Here is a 20774-nt window from a genome sequence, read left to right on the forward strand (position 1 = left end):
CTCAGACAGGGCATAGGAGATGGGGCAGCCTCCATCTGCCTAGTCCAGTGGGCACTAAGGAACCTCGCCCAGGAAGGAGGGAGGGTGGTGGCTGGAGCGATCGGGAAGCTGTGGCTGGGACTGGTGACCAGGTGGCTTGTCCCTTCCAGGCTCTGGACTTTGAGAGAGTAATTTCTAATTAAAAAAGAAAAAGGCAGGAAAGGAGACATGGGAAAAGCAAATCATTGGCTTTCCTAAAAGGAAATAAATTTTGTCCTGGGCCTGGAGGGCTAAGTGACAGATGGAAGGTCCTGGAAGACATATAATCCGGTGCCGGCCAGTGGCCTGGGCCTTGGCCCGAGACTCGGACTAGGCTGACCTGGGCCCGACCCTTCGTGTCTGTGGGGCGGGGGCTCCTCTCAGGGCTCATTGGCCCCAGCAGGGCCTGTTGGCAGAAGGTCTGGAGCAGACTGGCATTTTTCCGCTGGGATCAGACTTGGGTAAGCTTGTGGCCTGGGAAGGACAGAGAGGCCCTCAGAGCAGACCCGGGATGCAGCACGTTATCCTCCAGCTGCCCTGGAGCACCGGCTTCAGAGGGGAGTGAGGACCCTGAGACCACCCAAGACAGCACATGGGCTGCAAGGGCTCATGCTCGGGAGTCCACAGACACGTGGTATGGTGAGGGCAAGTGTCTCCCTGAGCCTTGATTTTCTCATCTGATAATGGGGCTGGTAGTAGTGCCTTCCTCCTAGGATTATTGTGAGGATTACTTGGGAGGATGTGACTAAGGACTGAACATGGGAGAACCACAAGGGCTTGGAAAAACATTCTGAGGCCAGGGTCATATTCCCTCTTCTCCCTGGGACAGGAGGATACTTGAGGTGTGCCAAGAGCTCTAGGAGCTGGCATCCAGGCTGGGGGGACATTGGCGAGTGCTAATCAAATGCCTCGTCTGCTTTTTGCCCTCCTTCCCTCCCCTGCCCTCGCTGGGACTACCCTCCTTGGGCTGGGCCTCCCACCAAGCTGGCCCTGACCCCTGCCTCAACTTACCATCAGCATGAGTGGGGGAGGGGAAATGGGGATGGGGCTTGTGGAGAAGATGTCCTTGCCTGTGTCATATAGCCCCTTAGCTGTAATCTCTGTGTGCATGTCCCCACATGTCCTGCCCGCATCCACAGCTGCTCATGCCCACACCCGTGCACTGGCTGCCTCAGTGCCTCAGTTTTACCTTTTTCCAGTGGGTGTTTGGGGGGAACTGGGAGATGCAAGGGTATGGCTCCTTCCTAGGGCACCCTCAGCCCACTGCCCGACCTCCTAAGAATAGTCACATAGTTCTTGATTGTATTATTACTGTAGGCCTTGGGATTTGGGTTTAGTGCAAACTGAAGGTTTTGGATTGCTGGGTGACAGACTGACCCCAGACTGCATGGGGGTTGTTTCTAGCAGTGTGTTTGTGGACATGTTTTGGCTGTGTTTCTGGTGTCTGCAGTGTATCTGCATTTGGGCCTGTGCATGTACCACGTGATGTGTACCTATCTGTCTCTGTCTGATATTTAAGGGATTTCGTGTTGTGTCTGTGTTTCCATGTGTGAGCAGCCACATTTGTGTTACTCTGTGCATGGGACTTGTCCTTGTTACTCTGTAGATAGATGTCAGTGTTTCTGCATGAGGTGTGTGTGTGTGTGTGTGTGTGTGTGTGTGTGTTAGGGCAGGTGGTGAGGAGTCAGGCTTCTCTGGGACCAGCCTGGCAGGAGACCCATGGGAGAAATTAATTCCCATTTGGAAAATGGTTTCGGCAGTTACATGCTTGATGTCTTTCATCGGGCAGATTTCCAGAGCTGCTCCCAGTCTTGAGGGCAGGATCGGGGGGTGGAGGGCACAGAAGGAGGCAGCAGCCATACTGAGAGGCCTCCCCTCCCCTCCTTTTTCTTTGCCTTCCTCCTTTACCTCTACGTGCTTCCCTGCTGGCAAGGGAAGGCTCAGTGCTGAGGGGTTGATGTGCAGTTGACATGCATATATTCACCCTGACGTGTCACCCTTCAGCTTGGTCTCTGGACCCCCAAACCCTGATGTAATGGCCCAGAAGGGGAAATGGTTGGCTGAGGTCATGGTGCTGGTGGCTCAGGTGGGAAGTCAGGCCTCACCCCTTGGAAATCATTTGGGCAGGTTCATGCACACGTGCAGCTGGCTCCCCACCTCTCCTCCTCAGGTTTCTTAATTCTCCAACAGGTGTCAGGGGAAAGGGCATCCCATGGCCTTATGAGACCTGGGATTAGCTCGGAGGGAGCTGCCTGGCTCCTGGCAGCAGCTCTGGAGGCTTAAGCCAAGGTGAGCTTGCAGGTGTGATGGCTTAGCTTCATCCGTCTTATTCTTTTAACCAGCTCTGTGCCTGGCACCCAGCAGGCACCCGGCGGATCCTTGATGGTTGGAGTAAAAGGGAAGAGTAAAGGGTATAGGCCCTGGGTGCCCAGACCGTGTGGCAATTAGATCTGCAGGTGGACCCAGGGGACAGGTGTGATGGAGCTGTCAGGGGTGGCTTTGGAGGCTGTGAGACTCGAGCTGGGTAGTGAAGCCAGGCAAGGCTAGAGAGGAAGGGGACAGTGGGCCAGGCATTTCTGATGAGAGTTTGGTGGGGACAGGTGACTTGGGGACCCTACTCTTCCGCCATCTTTCTGATGAGAGTTTGAATCCTGATCCACTGGCTGTGTGACTTTGGGTCAGTTCCTTCATCTGAGTCTGAGTCTCAATGTCCTCTTCTGTACGTTGGGGATGGTAAGGTTTACTCTGAAGGATGGTAGAAAGGGTTAAGTAAATTCATGGGTGTTAAGTATAGTTGTGCATTGTAAGCACCCTGTAAATGGATGTGCTTCTATGAAGGCTTCCATGGAGGCTCTTCCAGACCTCTGTATGTTCATGAGTATGTGCGCACACACATGCATGTGGCTGCCTCTAGGGACCAAGAGTATCTCTGCCTCCTCCAGCTAGGACAGAATGTTCCTAGATGCTGTGTCCACCATCAGGCGCACCCACTGGTTGTGTGTGTGCACATATGTACCCATGCATGCATGTGGATCTGTGTAAGGTAAGCTAAGGGTGTTGGTGTGTGTGGTAAATGGATTTATGTGACTGAGCCATGCTCCCCGCTACCTTATGCCCTGCAATCTCTCAGACCTGGCCTGGGGGCTTTGGGGAGGTGCTGGGAAGACAGGGGCCCAGAGCTGAACCCAGAATAGTTATCATCTGGAATCCCTTTCTGGAATCTTGGGGCAGCATAGGGGAGAGGGAAGAGGAGGGCTAGTCCCCTCCCAGCAGTGAAGATATGGGGAGGCACAGCTGTATGCACATCTGGTTTTTGGAAATGTCAGATATTAGGATGTCACAGAGTGAGTGAGAGCCTGAGGCTCAGTGTGGAGATTAACTTGGCGATGAAGGTGCCAATTCTTGCCCATTCTCCACCATCCTCCTTCACCCAGCTTGTCATCATGGATTTTCTCAGTCTTCCAGGGAGCAGCAGGGCCTGCTGAATGCATAGCCATGGCTCGGGGAGATGATAGACCTAATGTGGCCCCTAATCCTGAATCACAAAGTTGTATATACATGGGGGCTACAGAGGTCATGGAGAAACCAACCAGCGTGGACTGGAGGATTCATGGAGTGGGGAGGGGACCTAGCATGCTGGCCAGCTAGGTGGAGTTCACTGAGGGTGGCTGTAAAGTTAGTTACCTGAATTTGGAACCCAGGTCTGCCACTCACCAGCTGTGTGACCTTGGGCAAGTTTGTATTACCTCTCGGAGACTCTGTTTCTTTATCTGTAAAGTGAGACTGATCTTGTATTGTTGCAAAGCACATCTGTTGTACAGCAAATAACTCCCGAAGTTAGTGGTTTAAAACAACAAACATTTAATTATCTCCGTTTCTGTGGGTCAGGAATCTTGACACAGTTTAGCTAGGTACCTCCAGCTGAATGTCTCTTGGGAGGTTTCAGTCAAGTTGTTGGCTGGGGCTGTGGTCTCATCTGAAGGCTTGTCTGGAGGGGGATCCATATCCAAGCTTACTCACATGGTTATTGGCAGTCCTTGGTCCCTTGCCACACAGGCCTCTGCACAGGGTTACCTCACAACATGGTAGCTGGCTTCCCCCAGAGGCCAAAACCCAAAAGAGGTGAGAGAAAGTAACCAAGATGGAGGCTGAAGGCTTTTTTATAACCAGTCTTGGGGATGACATCCTATTAATTAATTCCAATCCCAATACTCAGCTGTATTCCATTCATTAGAATCTAGCTGCTAGGTCTACTCCACATGCACAAGGGGCAAGGATTGCAAAAGGGGAAGACTTCCAGGAGGTAGAAGTGGGGATCACTGGGGCCATTTTGGAGGCTGCTTCCTTCAGACACCTGGATTGCAGGGACTGGGAGGGTGAGGTGAGGGGTGAGCTTGTACATGAAGGGCATTTGCTGCAGTATTTGATGCCAAAGAAAGAATAAACTCTCATGACCTTCATTTTTCTCCTTTTTCCATTGGGCAAATGAGGAGCTGTTGCAGGTTCTTGCTTAGGCATGTGATGTGGGTGGGATCTTGGTGCTGGGCAGTAAAGGAAGCTGTCCTTTTAGTCTCTCCTTTCTCTGATTTCTCCACAGGACACCAGGAAGGGCAAGGCACAGAGTGGGTACTCCCTGGACACTTGCCAATTGGTCAGTGGCTTGAAGAATTAAACAGTGGCAGTTGGTTCAACAACTCATATGGAGCACCTGCTCTGTGCTCTGAGCTAGGCACTGGGGAAGGAGCAGTAAAAAAGATAAGAGTTTCTGCCCCCAGGGAGCTCAGGGTCCATCAGGGAGACAGACACAAACAACCCTGCGGCCTTTCCTCTCCAGAACACTGCTCCACAGAGCACAGAAAATGATCAGAGTGACTTTCTTCTCAAGCATTCTGGGCGTGGAAAAGACAGATCAGTGCACTGTGTACAGGGGGCAGCTCAGGGCATTTTCTTTTCTTTTCTTTTTTTTTTTTTTTTTTTTTTAGCTTAGGGCATTTTCACTGTTCTTCCATTCTGTGAGGAACCAGAACTGAGAGTGGCTGCTTGGGTGCCAGCTGCTCTGTTAGGGGTGTGTGGGTGGAGTCCCTGAGTGTCCATAGCAGGGCCCTGAACCTGGCCTGGGCCAGAGAGACTGCTGGGAGAAGGTGGGCTTTAAAATCAAGGTCTGAAGGATGAGTGAGAGAAAGGCAGGTAGGTGAGAAGGACAGAGAGGTTCCCAGCAGAGAACCTGCTGGACCGAGCCTAGCAAGAGGCATCGGAGGGAGGTGGGCCCCTTGAAGGACCCCAAGGAAGTTCACATCTGTTCCATTGTCCTATCATCTCTCTCACTCCGGCCCTCTTCCCACCTGCTTTCCCACCCTTCAGACTGGCTCCCCAGTCTTTACCCCTGAGAGACACTGTTCAGTGCATGCGTACAAGTTGGTCTAAATCAGGACTACCCTGGCAATCCAGGATTAGGGTGTTTGGGATAAGATAAAAGTGGAGTGTCTGGCCTCCCACTGGGCTGAAAAGAGCTGGTCATTTCCTACAGTGGTGTTTATTGCTTTTGTGAGAAAAAATAAGACCTTATATTAGGATCAGGTATTCAAGTTTGCAAAATTCTTTCACATCTATTAACTCACTGGAGTACATAGAGTGGTGGGCAGGGCAGCTATGATGACCCTGTGTTTTGTAGAGAAAGAAATCAAAGTCCAGAGCGGTGAAGTGACTTGGCCAAAGTTACACAGCAAGTCTGTGGCATGGCCAGGGTTTGAACCCAGGGCCTCCCGACTCCAGGGCTCATGCCATTTGCCCACCCTCCCTGGCCCCCATTGTCCAGAAAGTGAGACAGGCCTCCTCCATAGGAGATGCAGGCAACCATGCCAGCACTGGTGTTCAGGGCCACAGATTCAGAACAAGGCAGTCCTGAACACGGTGAGATTTGGTGTTGAGAGATGCATGGGATTTGGAGAGGTGGAGAGTGGGGCAGGAAAAGAAGATATGTGGCTGAGAAGGGAAAATAGCTTGAGCAGAGGTGTGGAGGTACAAGAACACAGATTGATGTCAGTAGCAATCATGATTATTACTGTTATATAATAAGTATTAATAAGTTAATCATTAATATAATTAATTGCTGTCATATGTAATACTTAAAATAACTATCATTATTATAGCAACCACTTACTGGGTTAGTTTTACATATATCATCTCATTTAACACTGACAAGAATCCCATGAAGAAGGTCTGCCATGACCCCCATTTTACAGGTTAGAAGAGCGAGGCTCCAGAGGACTCACAGTTGGTGATAGAGCCCCTGGGTTTGGAGGCAGCAGGCCTGGGTTCAGATCGGGGCTCTTTACTCTGGCTGGGTGGCTTCACTTCTGAGGACCTGTGTCATAGCAGCACTGGGGGCAGAATAAAGACACTGCCGGTTAAGTCACATAGAGTTTGGTCACTGTCACTAATACTGCTCTCTTCTCGTCTCTCCTTAGGCAGCTCAGCTCAGCCCAGCCTGGGCGTCTGGGGCTCTGCCAAGATGGTTCTGGGGCAGAGCTTAGCCGGGGCAGTGGGGAGGTCACTCTAGAGGCTGCACTGTGTCCCGGCATCTCCCCCTGGGACCCGACCAAGAGACAGGAATGTGGTCCAGAGCTAGCTGAGGGTCACCTGGAGGGCTGGCCAGGCTTGTGTCTGGCACCTCATAAATGCCCAGGAGGAATGGGTTCTGTGGGGGAATTTCCATTGTGTCAGCAGCAGCCTCGCCTGAGGGCGGGGAGAATGCCCCCACTGTGGCTCCCGAGAAGCTTGTAAACCTGTCACTAAAGGGGGCCTCCCTGAGAGCTCTGCTGGGAGCTAGATGATGAGACTGGGGCTTCACCCAGGACCACTGGACGCCGGGCGAGTAGTATTCCAGCATCTTGAGGCCCTTCACTGTGACTGCTCCTCAAGCTGGGACCAACCAGAGCTTCCTTCATGCAGCCTGTCGTCATGTACTTGTGGGGGAAAATGGGCTCTAGTATTAGATGCTGAGTAGGGTAAAGGACCCCTCCAAGCAGCATCGGAAGATCAGGGTTCAAGTCCCAGCTCTGCCACTTAATTGCTGTGTGAGCTCAAGCAAGTTGGCTAACCAGTTTGAATCATAACTCATCTATAGAATGGAGACCTTAGGGGTCATAGTGTCTGTTGAAGTGCAGGGAGGGAGCCTTTTGGGATGGTGTAGGGAAGAAGCCTTTTCCCCAGCTGCCCCTCTGGCCCTTGAAATCAGAGCTGTGCTCAGGTTAATTCTCATTCTGCATTCTCTTCTTCCTCCCCTCAGGCCATAATGCCAGGTGAGGTGGAGGATGGAGATGGTGGGCAAGGACAGCAGGGGTGGGGAGGTGGCAAACACACTGGTGAGGACCACCATGTTGGATACCTCCGAGGGCACCATTTCTCTTATAGTCTGTGTGAATGGCACCCCCTGGAGGCATGCAGGGAAGGCCTTTGTGGCTATAAGTGGTGGCCCTGGCCCTTGTTCCAAGAGAAGTGATGAGGCTGAGAGCAGGGAGGATGGGAGTGACAGAGCCCAGGGATGTTTATTTCTGAGGTGGGATTGGCCGGTTGGATGTGGGGTGCTTAAAGACTCCACTGGGGCCTGTGAGCCCTGGGGGTGCTGTTGGACAGGGTCAGGAGTTCAGCTGGGGCCTGCCAAGTGGTCCATGGTCACTTAGAGATATCCAGCAGGCCAGAGAAGATTCTCACATCATCTCCACAGAGGTGGCTCGGTGGGCATTGATTACTCAGAGCTGATGGCAGATAGAAGGCCCGAGGATGGCCCAGGGACAGCCTTGGGAACCACACTGTGGGCAGGAGGAGTCAGGCATGGGATTTTGTAGGTCCAGGAGTCAGTGAAGGGGCGTTGTAGCTGCCAAAATGCTCCCCTCAGTGAGGGGACCCACTTCAGAGGTGTGAGGCTAAGAGGGGCAGGCCCAACCAGACTTTGGGGTCTCCTGTTAAATGGTCCACTTCCTAGGCACTGCCGTGGGTTGATGGCTGTGGTGGTCAGAGATTCCAGCCTCCCTTTCTTCCTTCTCAGCGGAGACCTGATTTGTTAGTTGTTGTTGTGCTTTTGAGGTACTATTTGTAGACAATGAAACTTATCCTTTTTAAGTGTATAGTTTGGGGAGTTTTGACAAATGTGTAAGCTTGTGTGAGCACTGCCACAGTTAAGATATAGAACATTTCCATCACCCTAAAAACTGCCTTTGTGTCGTGTCTTCCTCTTCCCCAAACTCCAGTACCCACAGATCTTTCAAGCTCTATCATTTTGCCTGTTCCAGAATGTCCTACAAATGGAATCAGAGCGTAGGTAGCCTTTGAGGCTGGCTTCTTTCACTCAGTGTGGTTTTGAGGTTCCTCCTGGTTACACGATAGTGCATTCATTGTCATCATGGAGTGAGATTCATTGTGTGCACATACTACCTTTTACATCCAGCCATGAATGAAGGCAATGTAGGAAACATGGTTTGTGTTTCTGTGTTTTAGTGGCATACGCGTGTGTGTCATGAAAGCAGCGTAGTAGAATGCCAGGTATTGCCTAGTGTGCTACTTGAAATGGTTTTGCATGGTCCACAGGTGAGCTTTTCTTCCCATATTTTACCAGTTGCGAGTATATTTTAATGTGCATTTAAAAGAGTGTATCCAGCACACCAAACCTATGCCTTCTTGGCTATTAATGCCTTATGGTCTTAATGATACTGGCCTTGCCGCTGGACCACCTGCATTTGACTGCTAGAACCTCTCTGTGCCAGCCATGAGACCTTGGACAAGCCACTCAATCTCTCTGAGGCTCAGATTCTTCATCTTTAATATGGGTTCGTGATGTCCCTCCCTACCTATTGAAGTTTGCTGTGAGCATGAAACCGGTTAGTGTACTGAACTCCCTGTTCAGAGCCTGGCATGCAGCAGCATATGATGAATGGCTGCCATTATGATCAGATGTGGATGGCCCATGTGTGCTGGGCATGTGTCTAACGTGAGCTGTTGCATATATCCCAGGGGACATGAATATGTATGTGAGCGCAGTACATGTGAAATGCATGATTTCCAGCCCAAGGGATATGGGGAAGGGATAAGTCTCTGTCCTATAGGGCCTGGGGCCTGGATCACCTTGTGCTCATGGTGGTAGGTGTGTGCTCATGAATGTGCCTTTTGGAGGCCACGTGTCTGGGTACACATTGTGTCCCCAGGATCCAGGGTTTCCCTAACCTTCCTTCTCCACCTCTTTTGCTGTCAGCCAGGGTGGCTGGGCCTGTGCTACCCTTGCCCACCCAAAACCCTGTCCATAGAAAAGAGGGCCCGGGGGAATGATCCTCCCAGGGCCTGGGTCTCTGGCCTTGGGGCGTCTCCATTATATTTGCCCAGAGCTGGTGTTTTCTGGGTCTTTATGCAAGACCCTAGGACCACCAGGATGGGTGGGATGGAGAGGAAGCATTTTAAGAAGCTGTGGTCTTTGCATTTGGGTCATGGATTCCAAGTGGAGGCCAGGAGATAGTCCCATGAGAGAGGCTGTAATCTGCTGCTGGGCTCAGCAGGTTTAAAAAACTGCTTTATTGGGGTCTATTGACATACCCTCAACCACATATGTTTAGAGTGCACAACTGGATGAGTTTTTACATATGTATACACCCATGAAGTCATCACCACATCCAGATGGTGAACATATCCATCATCCCAAACATTACCTTGTGCCCCTCAGCCATCCTCCCCCTCCCCCCCCCATCCCCAGGTGACCTCCGGTCTACTTGTTATCACTAGTCCTTAGTGTGCATTTCCTGATTTGGGACAGGGTGTAGGCGGTGGGGGGCTGGGTAGTAGGTGAAAGGAACAGAGGCCCTACAGTTACTCCAGGGATTGTGTTTGCTTATTTTTTAAAAACTGGCTTATTTTACTCAGTGTGATTATTTTGAAATTCATCCATGTCACCACTCATATCAGGGGTTCATTGCTTGTTTAGTGATGAGTACTATTCCATCGTATAGCCCTACCACTAATCCATTTACCCAGCACCAACAGCACCCCCGGGGCTCACAGGCCCCAGTGGAGTGTCTCTAATCCTAGTCTCTAATCCATTTACCCAGAAGCTAGTCAAGCTGTACCTGAGGCTGGCCTGATCCCATAGGACACCTCTCCCAGGCACGGTGTCTATAGGTTAGCTGTGGCCACGCTTTGTGCATCACCCCACGCATCCCATTCCCTCAAATGACCTCCCTTCTGTGCACAATCCAGGGACCACTCAGCCTCTTCCAACTGGGTCTCTCCTGAGCAATTCCAGCCTTCATTGCCTGGTGGCTTGAAAGGCCTTCAATCCTCTTCTGTGATTCCAGTCTTTTCTCCTTAGTGAGAGCCAATGGAGCTCCTCCTTGTTCCAACCCCACCTCCCACACACAGGATGTCCAGCTGGCGTTGGACCGTGACACTGGCATCTGGGAGGCCCTTTGGGAAGAAGGAAGCAAAGATGCAAAGTGATGCAAAACAATGCAAACATGGCCTGTACCAAAGTCTGGGTCTTCCTAGCTCATGACATTCCTTTCTCATCACCCTTCCCTTCCTGTCATCCTCTCCTCCCTGGAACACTCTCCTCCTCTTTAGGGAGTGGAAGACCTCTGACAGGTCTGATGCTGACTGAGCATTCTGCGTTATTAAATCACTGCCTTGGAGGAACCAAACTTTGAAGCATCCCAGAAGGCCTCTGTCTTGGTCTATGATTTCCTCCTTCCCCAACGCCGTCTTCCCCATCCTCCATGTCTCTCTTTCCTCAAGTTGATAACGTGGGCAGGGGCTGCCTTTCCTGGTGGACAGGACACAGATCTTGGGGAAGAAATGAACATCTCCCCTTCCTTGTCCCCAACGTATCAGTGCTATTGAAACATGTCTTAGAGCTCCAGTCACCCCTTGTGGTTGAGGAGGGAAGTGACTTCCCTAAGGTCACAGCCAGTTAGTGACAGACACAAGCCACCTGACACCTCGTCCATGTTTTTTCCTCCCTCTGCCCTGTCTCATGGACACCAACCTCACGTGCTTGTAACATGCCTTCCCCTGGCCATGCCCTGTCCTGTACTCTATCCCATTCTGGGGTATGTAGAGCTGTCTGCAGAAGAAAGCAGTGTGCCTCCCTGGATAGCGGTTCTTTTTTTTTTTTTTTTTAAGATTTTATTTATTTATTCATGAAAGACACACAGAGAGAGAGAGAGAGAGGCGGAGACACAGGCAGAGGGAGAAGCAGGCTCCATGCTGGGAGCCTGATGTGGGACTCGATCTCGAGACTCTAGGATCATGCCCTGAGCCGAAGGCAGGCGCTAAACCACTAAGCCACCCAGGGATCCCCTGGATGGAGGTTCTTGAGGCAGATCCGAGTTCCTCTAGGGAGCCTGGGTGCAGAGGCCCACCTGTGTGCAAGAATATGTTGTGGGCACGGGTGGCATAAAGCAGGAAGGTGGCCTGGGGTGGCAGGGGTGGCCTGGAAGGAGGGAAGTGATGGGCACGGTCCTGGGGCTGCTGCTGCAGAGGCTGCCTCCCCCACCCCCTGGTCTCCAAAGGCAAGCTCCAAGGTCACATGTTCACTGCAGCTCAGCCTTGTCAGCCCAGCTGCTATGCTCCCTCTTCCTTCTCCCCTCCTCCAGGAGGTCTTCCTGAGAAGTGACCTGCCCCTCTGTCCTCTTGGCACTAATCACTGCCATTTTTATTGTGATTCCTGTGTATGTCCCATTTCCTTTCCTGGACTTGTGTCTTCTTGAGAAAGGATCCATGTATGTTTCATGCCAGTACGTCCACTGCCTAAGACAAGGCTTGGTATTCAGTTGATACATAATGAATATTTGCTGACTAAAATAAACGATGGTGGTAATGAGTGGCAGGGCATGGTGGTGCGTGTTGGTAGTAAATGCTGATTTATCACCAAGGTGGGCAGTGGAAGGTCGATGGTGGGAAATACTTGTCAGTAGCAGTAGCTAGTCAGTGGTGGTGGGAGGTGATGGGTACAGGGCCAGGGCCAATGGTGACGGCTGATACGTGGAGGTAGATGGTAAAGTGGGGAATAGCGATTGACGGTGGTAGCAGGAGGGTGGTGGCAAAAGGTGCCAGTGAGTGGGTGAGTTGCAATGGTGGCAGACATCCTGGGGCAGTGGGCAACTTCCACCGTGCCCAGCCCTCTGCCGCGCCAGGGGTTTCTCCCACACTCTCGACATTGCGGCTTGTTCCTTTGCAGACTCCATCGGGGGCCCCTTCCCTGTCACCTCTCACCGATGCCACCACAAGCAGAAGCACTGCCCTCCGGTGCTGCCTGGCGGGGGGCTCCCGGCCACGCCACTGCTCTTCCACCCGCACACCAAGGGCTCCCAGATCCTCATGGACCTCAGCCACAAGGCCGTCAAGAGGCAGGCCAGCTTCTGCAACGCCATCACCTTCAGTAACCGCCCGGTCCTCATCTACGAGCAAGTCAGGCTGAAGGTGGGGCCTCCCTCCTGGCTCTCCTCCGCCCCATCCCGCTCAGCGGCCTTCCCTTGGGGCGGCCGCACCTGCCCTTCTCTCGCCAGCATCCCTCCTCGTGCTCTTCCCCCTTCCTGCTCCTGCCTCAGCCTTCCGTGTGTGACAGAGAAGGGACGGGGGGGGGGGGGGGGGCTGTGGCCACAGGGGCCGCAGGCTGTCCCCGGACAGTGGGCAGGCTCGGGAGGAGGCCCGCTGGGAGGCGCCGGGTCCCTCGGCCGGCCGGGCAGGGCTGCGGGGCAGGGCTGCGGGGCAGGGGTGCGGGGCAGGGCTGCGGGGCAGGGGTGCCGTCTGAGGCCATCTTCTTCACCAGATCACCAAGAAGCAGTGCTGCTGGAGCGGGGCGCTGCGCCTGGGCTTCACGAGCAAGGACCCGTCCCGCATCCACCCTGACTCGCTGCCCAAGTACGCCTGCCCCGACCTGGTGTCGCAGAGCGGCTTCTGGGCCAAGGCGCTGCCCGAGGAGTTTGCCAACGAGGGCAACATCATCGCTTTCTGGGTGGACAAGAAGGGCCGCGTGTTCTATCGCATCAACGACTCGGCGGCCATGCTGTTCTTCAACGGCGTCCGCACGGCCGACCCGCTCTGGGCCCTGGTGGACGTCTACGGCCTCACGCGGGGCGTCCAGCTGCTCGGTGAGTGCCCGCGCCCTGCGCCTGCGAGCTGGGGTCTGATGCGGCATGGGGACCCCTCCCCCAGGGCCCAGTGGGCACGGGGACAGCACAGGGGACCTCCGTGGCCCCGTGAAGCCACCCATCCTTCAGGCCCGCAGCTGGGCCGGGGGCGCCTGGGGGTCTTTCTGCCTTTGAGGTTGTGCCTCTGAGCAGTGCACAGGCGTCCGCATCGACAGCAGCCGCTAAGACCCCCCCAGCTCCAGGAAGTAATGAATATTAATCATCGGAATCATAGCTTGGTGAGCACTTCCCACGGGCCAGGCACTTTATTATTGCTGTTCTCCCAGCAACCACTCTCTTAGTGGGCCCTGTGGAGGCCAGACGTCAAGCTCCAGGAGGTTAAGTCATTGGCCCCAGGAGGTGCAGCAGGTGAGTGGGGGAGCCAGCACGCAGTCCCAGGTCAGCCCCTGGCCCCTGGGCTCTGCAGCCTCCCTGGGAGGCCCAACCCCACCCTAGTGCTTCCTGTAGGGGTGTAGGTGAAAGGGGTGAGGGGGCGCAGCAGAAGGCACTAGGGTGGCTAAGACTTTTCTGGCTGCTCCTGGTGCCCAATGTGAGGGGGGCAGCTTCAGGGGAGTGAGAGGCAAGGAGGCAGCCTAGGGTGGTAATGGGCCGGGCTTCCTGACACACGTGGACCCTAAAGGGCCAGGGCTGGAAGGGGCCTCGGAGAGTGTCAGGCTACCTAGAGTCACACACTGAGTTGGTGGCTGGGTTGGAACTAGAATCCAGGTCATGTGACTCCCGGTTCAGGATCACTCTCACCTTGCTCACTTGTGCACGTGCTGGCAAGTGTGCGTGCACGCACATACGTGAACTCTGGGTACAAATCAGCTCACGGGCAAAGTGGCTGTGTCTCTAGGCAGAGCCTGCGTAAGCCTCAGCTTTCCCATCTATGAAATGGGTTGGGGGTAACAGGAAGGGAAATTAAAGAGGCTGTAAGTAAGGTGCCCAGCACAGCCAATGCTCAGCCAGTGCTTGCTCTTTCCATCTCCCATACCTGGCCCCCATCTCCCTGCAGAGAAAAATGCCATGGAGGCAATTGAAAAACTTTTTTTTCTTTCTTTCTTTCCTTTCTGGATTGAGCCAAGAAACAGTGAAGCTCTTTTCAAAACACCTTTATTTGAGTAAAAAAGACAGGGAAAGCAAAAACAAATGAGTAATTGTCAGAAGCCTTTCTGTTGAGTTCCAAACATCAGGAGGCTATTTTTATTAATTGATAGTTTGGGAACTTTCTGTTTTTCGACTCAATAAAAGTGTTGCTGTATTTACATGGACAAGTTAAGAGCCTGAGACTAGGCTCTCCCAAGTCAGTAGGTGAAGAAGGAAGCCCAGGCTGCCTGAGAAGAATCTGCCTTCCTTTCCCCTGGTGAAATGGGGGCTTCTCCAGGGCCTCTTACTTGCTAGAGGCAGAAAGGGCAGTGCTTCTGCCCTGGGCCACAGAGTCAGACCCAGCCAGCTGGGATCCTGGCCTTACCCTGTACTAGCCGTGGGACCTTGGTTTCCTTAACTGTAAAATAGAAGTAGGTGATAATAATAACTGTGCTCAGGGTTCTTTTGAAGGCTTAGGGAGCTGAGTGACATGAAGCAGCTTACACATAGTAGGTATTCAGCGATCATCAGTCTTCCCCACCCACCCAAGGTTCAAGTGAACACTTCCTGGCTGCTCTGAATGTCCGCAGGGCCTCATACTTTGAGACACTAGAATTCCAAAGCCTGTTTGTGCTCCAGCCTGGACACTTCTGTCTTAGCTTCAGTCTTCTCATCTGTAAGGAGATTGTGAATGCTGTGACTTAGCTCAGGACTGGGCCATGTGGCAAGAGACAGAAGTATCTCAGCTCTTAAACAACTTCTAGTCTTGTTGTTGGGAGGAGGGTAAAGGAAGTAGGGGCAGCATTCTTGCTTTCCTCTTTCCTAGCAAAGAGTACCTATTCCTAAAGATCAAAAATCCCACTCCGGCATTAAGGCCCAGCTCAAAAGCCACCTCCTCCCTGAAGCCTTTAAAAGCTGAGTTCTCTTCTCTGTTTCTTGTGTCCCCCACCACATGGTGCCTATACATCTCTCACTGAGGCATTGCCTCAGCTTTGGCCCATCCATAGGTCTTGCACAAGATGGGGAGGGCTTTGAGGGTAAATCCATGTCTGACCCCGCTGGCTTTCTTTCCACAGAGTGGAACCCTGTGTCTGGTGTGTGGAGGACACAGGATTATTTAGGGGGTTGGTAGGGGAGGGGAGTGGGAAGAGCGGGTAACTTGTTAGATAAAGGAAGGTGGTGGGAAGTGAGGTAGGCCCATCCTCGCTCACAGACAGCCCAGCCTCACTGGGAAGCGAGGGAGACAAGCAGGCGCTCCAGACACAATCAGGGCATAACCCAAGGGAAGACAGTACATTGTTTAGTACTGTGGTCATAAGATCCTTTCCATCTGCTGAGATGGTCTCCCTCCAGCTATCTCATTTAACCTCAGCAGCTGGCCCTGCACAGAGTGCTTTTCATCCCCATTCGTCAGGGAGAAAATTGAGACCCACGGAAGGCTTGGCTTGCCCATGTCGGGACGTGCAGGGCTGGGATTTGAATTGGGTGTTCTGATGCCAAACGCAGTACCTTCCCCAGTAAACTTCTAGCAGGTTTAGGTATGGAGGGAGGCAGTAAGTCAGAGGTGGCCAAGGTCAGTGAGGGAGGATGGAGTCCAGAAACGGTTCCTGGAGAAGAGGGCTTAGGCTGGACCTACAAGTTCCAGAAGGGTATGGGGAGGGGGTGAGGAAGGGTCATGCCAGGTGAGGTGGGGCTTCCGAACCACAAGGGCCTAGGAAGTGGCCTGGAGAGTGATCTGAAGGGCCCCACCCTGGGGCAAAGCCCGGGTGGCCTCACTGGGCCTGGCCCTGTTACCCCTCTTGCACTATAAATGGGCTTTTCAGTTGCATCTGGATCTCCCAGCAGCCTCCTCTCTGTACCTCATGTAAGGTCCCAGCAGATTCTTGTCCGGAGTTGTAAATCACCATAATCCCTGGGCCTTTTCAAAGACTGATGATGGCCCCTGAATTCAGTTAGCAGATTAACATATCTCTTTGTTTTGTTCTTCCTAAATTGATTTCTTTTTTTGTGTAACACAAAAGAGATCCATCCAAGATATCTTCCTGAGCACTGCTCTACACCCTCATTCGGTGGTCTCCCCCCTGGGATCCACCTGCTGCCCTGTATGGTCCCAGGGTCAGTCTCCTTCACTGTCCTCTGCCTACCCCACGTCCCTCACCCCGCCGCCCATGGCTGGATCCCTCCAGTGCCTCTGGCTTTCCTGCCCTCCCTCCTCAGCCATCTTTGAGTTTCCCCTTCCCCTGAGAAGTCTCTCTCTGCCTTGGCAGCTCTGAGGACCAGCTTGTCTTTCCTGAGGTGACTGCCTCCCAAACTGGTGTCTCATCTTGAGTGACTTCCTGCAGGGCATGCCCCCTCCTTTCCTGCCTGTCTCTGGGACCTGTGGCCGAAATCTTCCAAACCCTACCTGGCCTATATCTGCTCCTCGGATCAGAGATATCCAGGGGTACTTGGCACCTGGCAGATACGCAAGTCAGGCCATGGAACGATTGGCTGTCTCTCCTGACAGAGTGCAGGGGGCTTCCCCTGAGTGACAGCCCCAGGCGGGTGCTCCATCCCAGCCCCCACTGCCCTGACATAACCTGGGCCCACGCCGCCGTGAACCCTGCAGGTCAGCTTCGTGCCTTCAAGGCTCCCGATATACTGGAGTGCAGGAGATCACTACTTGCCTCGGGGTGCCCTGGCCCAAGCCCGGGCTGGTATTTCCAAGAATAACAGCTTCCTACAAGGAAGAAGGATCTGCCAGCAACCAAATAAACACAAGTTTTATGGGGTGATTAATACTTGGAGAGATAAGCTCGTATCCCAGTTTTTCAAGGTCTCCCTGCTCCTCTCAGAAATGTTGGTTCGGGAAGAGCAGCTGTGGGTCCTGGCAGAAAGCTGGAGCCAAGACTTCACTTACAGGGTGCTCTGATAGCTCCGTGTGCCCACCACAGCCTGGGTCCTCTGCAGGGTGTGTGTGTGGGGTGGGAGGGAGTGGACAACACAAGAATTGAAAACCCAGCCCCTTCTCCTTGAAGGCTGTTTACTTTGGGGGACACACCATATAACTGCTCAGAGGTGACCTAAACCCAATTCGGCAATGAAATGTGGCTGACGCATAAAACCGTGTGTTGGGGGTGGTACAGTTGGGGAGAATTCCAGGACTTCCCGTAGGAGATGAGTTGAGTTTCAAGTCAGGAACCAGACAAGGTAAAAACGAATGGACTGGTTGGGGAGGAACAATTAGGCCAGATGGGAGGGTTCTACATAGGCACAGGTGTGGGAAATTCGCAGTTAGGGAGCAGAACCTTCAGGGTGGGGAGCGCAGTGAAGAGGTAGTAGGTGAATTCAGGAGAAGAGTGTGTGCACAGGTAGGGGCACAGTGCATGCCTCCCAGTGGGGAGAGAGCCACAAAAGCAGAAAGTTTCTGGCAGCTTCTGTGCTGTCAGGTCTTTCAAAAGGAGAAAATGGGGCCCAGAGAGGGAAGAAGGGCCTTGCCCAAATTCTCCCACCTAGTCAGAGGCCAGGCTGGGCCTGGAATTCCTATCGCCCAGGCTGATCTGGGCATAAGGTCAGCATGAGAAAACATCACCACATCAAAATGGTAGTGGCTGAGCTCAGAAGGGCACTAGGGGGCCACTGAGGGTGTGCTCCCGAGGCCTCATGGCGTTCGGCTTCATCCCAACCTAGGCACGGGTTTGCAAGTCCTGGTAAGAGACCTGCTTACTGAAGAGAGAGTTGTACAGAGACTCTCAGGGGAGGGTAGCTTTCGGAGGGGCAGGCTGCTGCTGCTTCTGGGCTGGTCTCTGGGCTGGTGGGCCAGCCTGGCTTCCCTGCATGGAGCTAAGCCCAGCTAAGCCTGGGCCCTCCCTGGAGCTAAGGTCCTGGGTTAGGTCTCCTGTTCAGGATGTGCCTTGGCTTGGCGGCACAGAGTGTGAACCATGTTGGCCAGCAGAGGACCACGCTGCCATCTGGGGCTTCCGCTTCGCAGGCTAAACCAATATTTACCTTTGGCTGTGGCTGCCAGGGGCTGAGAGGCAAATATTAGTTTAAGGAGGCTGAGCAAAGCGCTGGGGATGGAGGAGAGAGCTGAGGATGCTGATGGCCATTTCTTCCTTTCTGAAGTTTTCATTTCTTCTTGACTGAAACAAAATTTTGTTGTTCCTCCTGCCTCAGAGACTCTTCTGGCACTTCTTTCTGCTCACCCCAAATTCTGCTAATCATTGTTGGGGCTTAGCACCAAGACCTCCCCTCCACCAGAGAGCCTTCCTTGACCTCCCCTGTTCTTGTGACCCTTCCACCACCTGAGGCACGTGGAGGCCTAAGTGGCTCCAGTAATTCTGCATCATGTATTGTCCTGCTCTTTAGGAAAACAGCATAAATCCTTTGTAAATATTATAAGGAAAGTTGTTATTGCACCCATATTGCAGGTAAGGAAAAAGAGGCTCAGAGAGGTCTGATAACTTGCCCAAGGTCACACAGCTTGGGAGAACTGGGCCATGGGCCCAGGAGCGTGGGCTATGTTACTTCCTAGCGTCTCTAAATATGAGTCCACCTGGTCCCCCTGTGGAGTCTGGGTGCCCCCCAGGGGTGGGGAGTTGGCCCTCCTGTGTCTTCCAGGGTAGACCTCACGAGAGCTCAGGACGTCAGGGATCAGCTGCAGAGATGGTTGGCCAGAGTCCCCTCAGTGTTGGCTGGATGGGGAAGTGGGGGGTGCCCAGCATCCTGACTCAGTGGTGAGGGTGGTCTTCCTGCCTCACAGTTCCCTGAAGGCTTTTGAGGGCTTCATCTAGTTCTCTTCACAGTGCCCTCTGTTTTTTGTTTTTTGTTTTTACCAGAATGAATATATGAAAAGTGCAACCAAAGATAACTGGCAATATTAAACTATTTCTAATATCCAGAAATGGCAGTTTCAGATTTTCCAACTAGTAATCTCTTTGGCTCAAGATACGGTTTTGAGGAGCTTGGAGAGACCTGGGGCGCCTAGGGTGGTGCATGTATAGCAGAGGAGCTGGGACCTTGCAGTCAGTACTAGGGACAAAGCCCTCATTTCAGAAGCAGGAGACCTGACTGAATCAAGACTTGCCATGGCCACTCACTAGCTCCGAGCCAGCCTCCCAGCTCCTCTGTGCCCCAGCCACCCCATCTGTTATTTGGACATCATTACACACGTGCCATTTATTTCTCAGAGGGTCTGTGAGGCTCATGGATGTCTAAAAGTGTTTACACAAATGGCAAGGGCTATTGCTTTTAGGTTAAAAAGGAATGCTTCATTTAAAAAGACCACCAAATAGACAACTCCCAAGCCAGTCCTGTCCTTAGAAGAGGAAGCCTTAAAATCAAGTCCCTGCATCTGGGTGAAATGCAAACCATGCTATCTAAATTGTGTCTTGGAATAAGATCTATGGTTCTCCAGCTGGGTTCCTTGGAACACTGGGGTTCCAGAACCATCTCTGAGGGGGCTGAGTTGGCAGGCCTCTGTGGCCTCCTCTTACACTTCAACCAGAGCTTTTGGTTTTATTGGACAGATTTCACTGCTCAAAAAAAAAAAAAAAAAAAAAAAAAGTTTGAGAACCATTAGACCAGATGAGTCTGAGAATCTCTATGTCTAAGATCCTCTGTCTTGAAGATTCCATAAATCTTAGAGTTTGTGACTCCAAATGTTTCTGGGATATTCTACCCTTCTCTCCATGAGCCTCAAAAAGTATTTGTTTCTCCTAGCTTCCCTGTGGTAGAGTTCATATGGAGAGGGTGGAGGCGGGTGTGGGTTTCGGGACGCTGTCCAGGATGGGTGGAGAGACCCCTTCCCTGTGCACGCCGTGTACTCGCCCCTCTGGGCTCCTTCCCCTGCCCCATGCCAGACGCTGCCCAGCAGGAGGATGTTTATGGAGACAGTAAATGGGCTGGCAGCGCCTTCTAAACGGGGGCCAGCAGATACCCGCCAGCCGGCCTGCTGCTGCAGGCCGACCCGTGGTTAAAGATTATCCAGTGCTCCGGATGTGAGAATCTAAACAAACAAGACTCTTGGGCTGATGGCAGGCCCCGCTTCAAAGGAGCCCCTTGCCTGCCCCCCGACGGTCCCTGCACCAGTGCCCAGGCCCTGCCTTGGTTGTCCGGCACTGGCTGGCAACATGGGGAGGGCCCGCTGGGTCCCTGGCCAGAGCTGGCCCCAGGGCCCTGGCCTGGCCCCTCCCCTCCTCTCCTCTCCCTTCCTCTCTCCCCACTGGCCCTGCTCAGATTATTCTCTGGCGTTTGCTAGTATGGTTTTCCCACTGAGTGCCTCTCAGTTCTGTTGGTCCAGACTCTCTTGTCCTTCAGGGCCCAGGTCAAATCTTGTTTCTTCCAAAATGCTGTCTCTGGCTCACTGTGAAACAGGAAGGGGACCTCAGGCTCTATGGGAGAGCGTTATCCTAAAAGGGATATTTATCCTAAAGAAGAGAAGGCTCAGAGGGGGCGCCAGGGAGCCAGTGTGGGACAACTATGGATCCATGCAAGGAGAGCTTTCCCAACAGTTATGGGTGT

At 52.9% G+C, this 20774-nt stretch overlaps 1 protein-coding gene across 5 annotated transcripts in view; it reads left to right on the top strand.

The window, feature by feature from the left end:
• The window catches only part of NEURL1 (neuralized E3 ubiquitin protein ligase 1), a 79363-nt gene that overhangs the window by 46733 nt on the left and 11856 nt on the right, over positions 1-20774 (top strand). For 3 of the 5 annotated variants that reach the window (XM_025467095.3, XM_025467096.3, XM_025467097.3), the window contains exons 2-3: positions 12236-12477; positions 12827-13148. In XM_025467095.3, coding sequence (XP_025322880.1) covers positions 12236-12477; positions 12827-13148 — 564 coding nt within the window. Of the gene's footprint in view, positions 1-4615; positions 4670-12235; positions 12478-12826; positions 13149-20774 lie in introns of all 5 variants that reach the window. The other 2 variants (XR_003144145.3, XM_025467093.3) reach the window with 1 other exon arrangement.

The sequence above is a fragment of the Canis lupus genome, chromosome 28, assembly GCF_003254725.2.
Source record: "Canis lupus dingo isolate Sandy chromosome 28, ASM325472v2, whole genome shotgun sequence".
NCBI classification, from domain to species: Eukaryota; Metazoa; Chordata; class Mammalia; order Carnivora; family Canidae; genus Canis; species Canis lupus.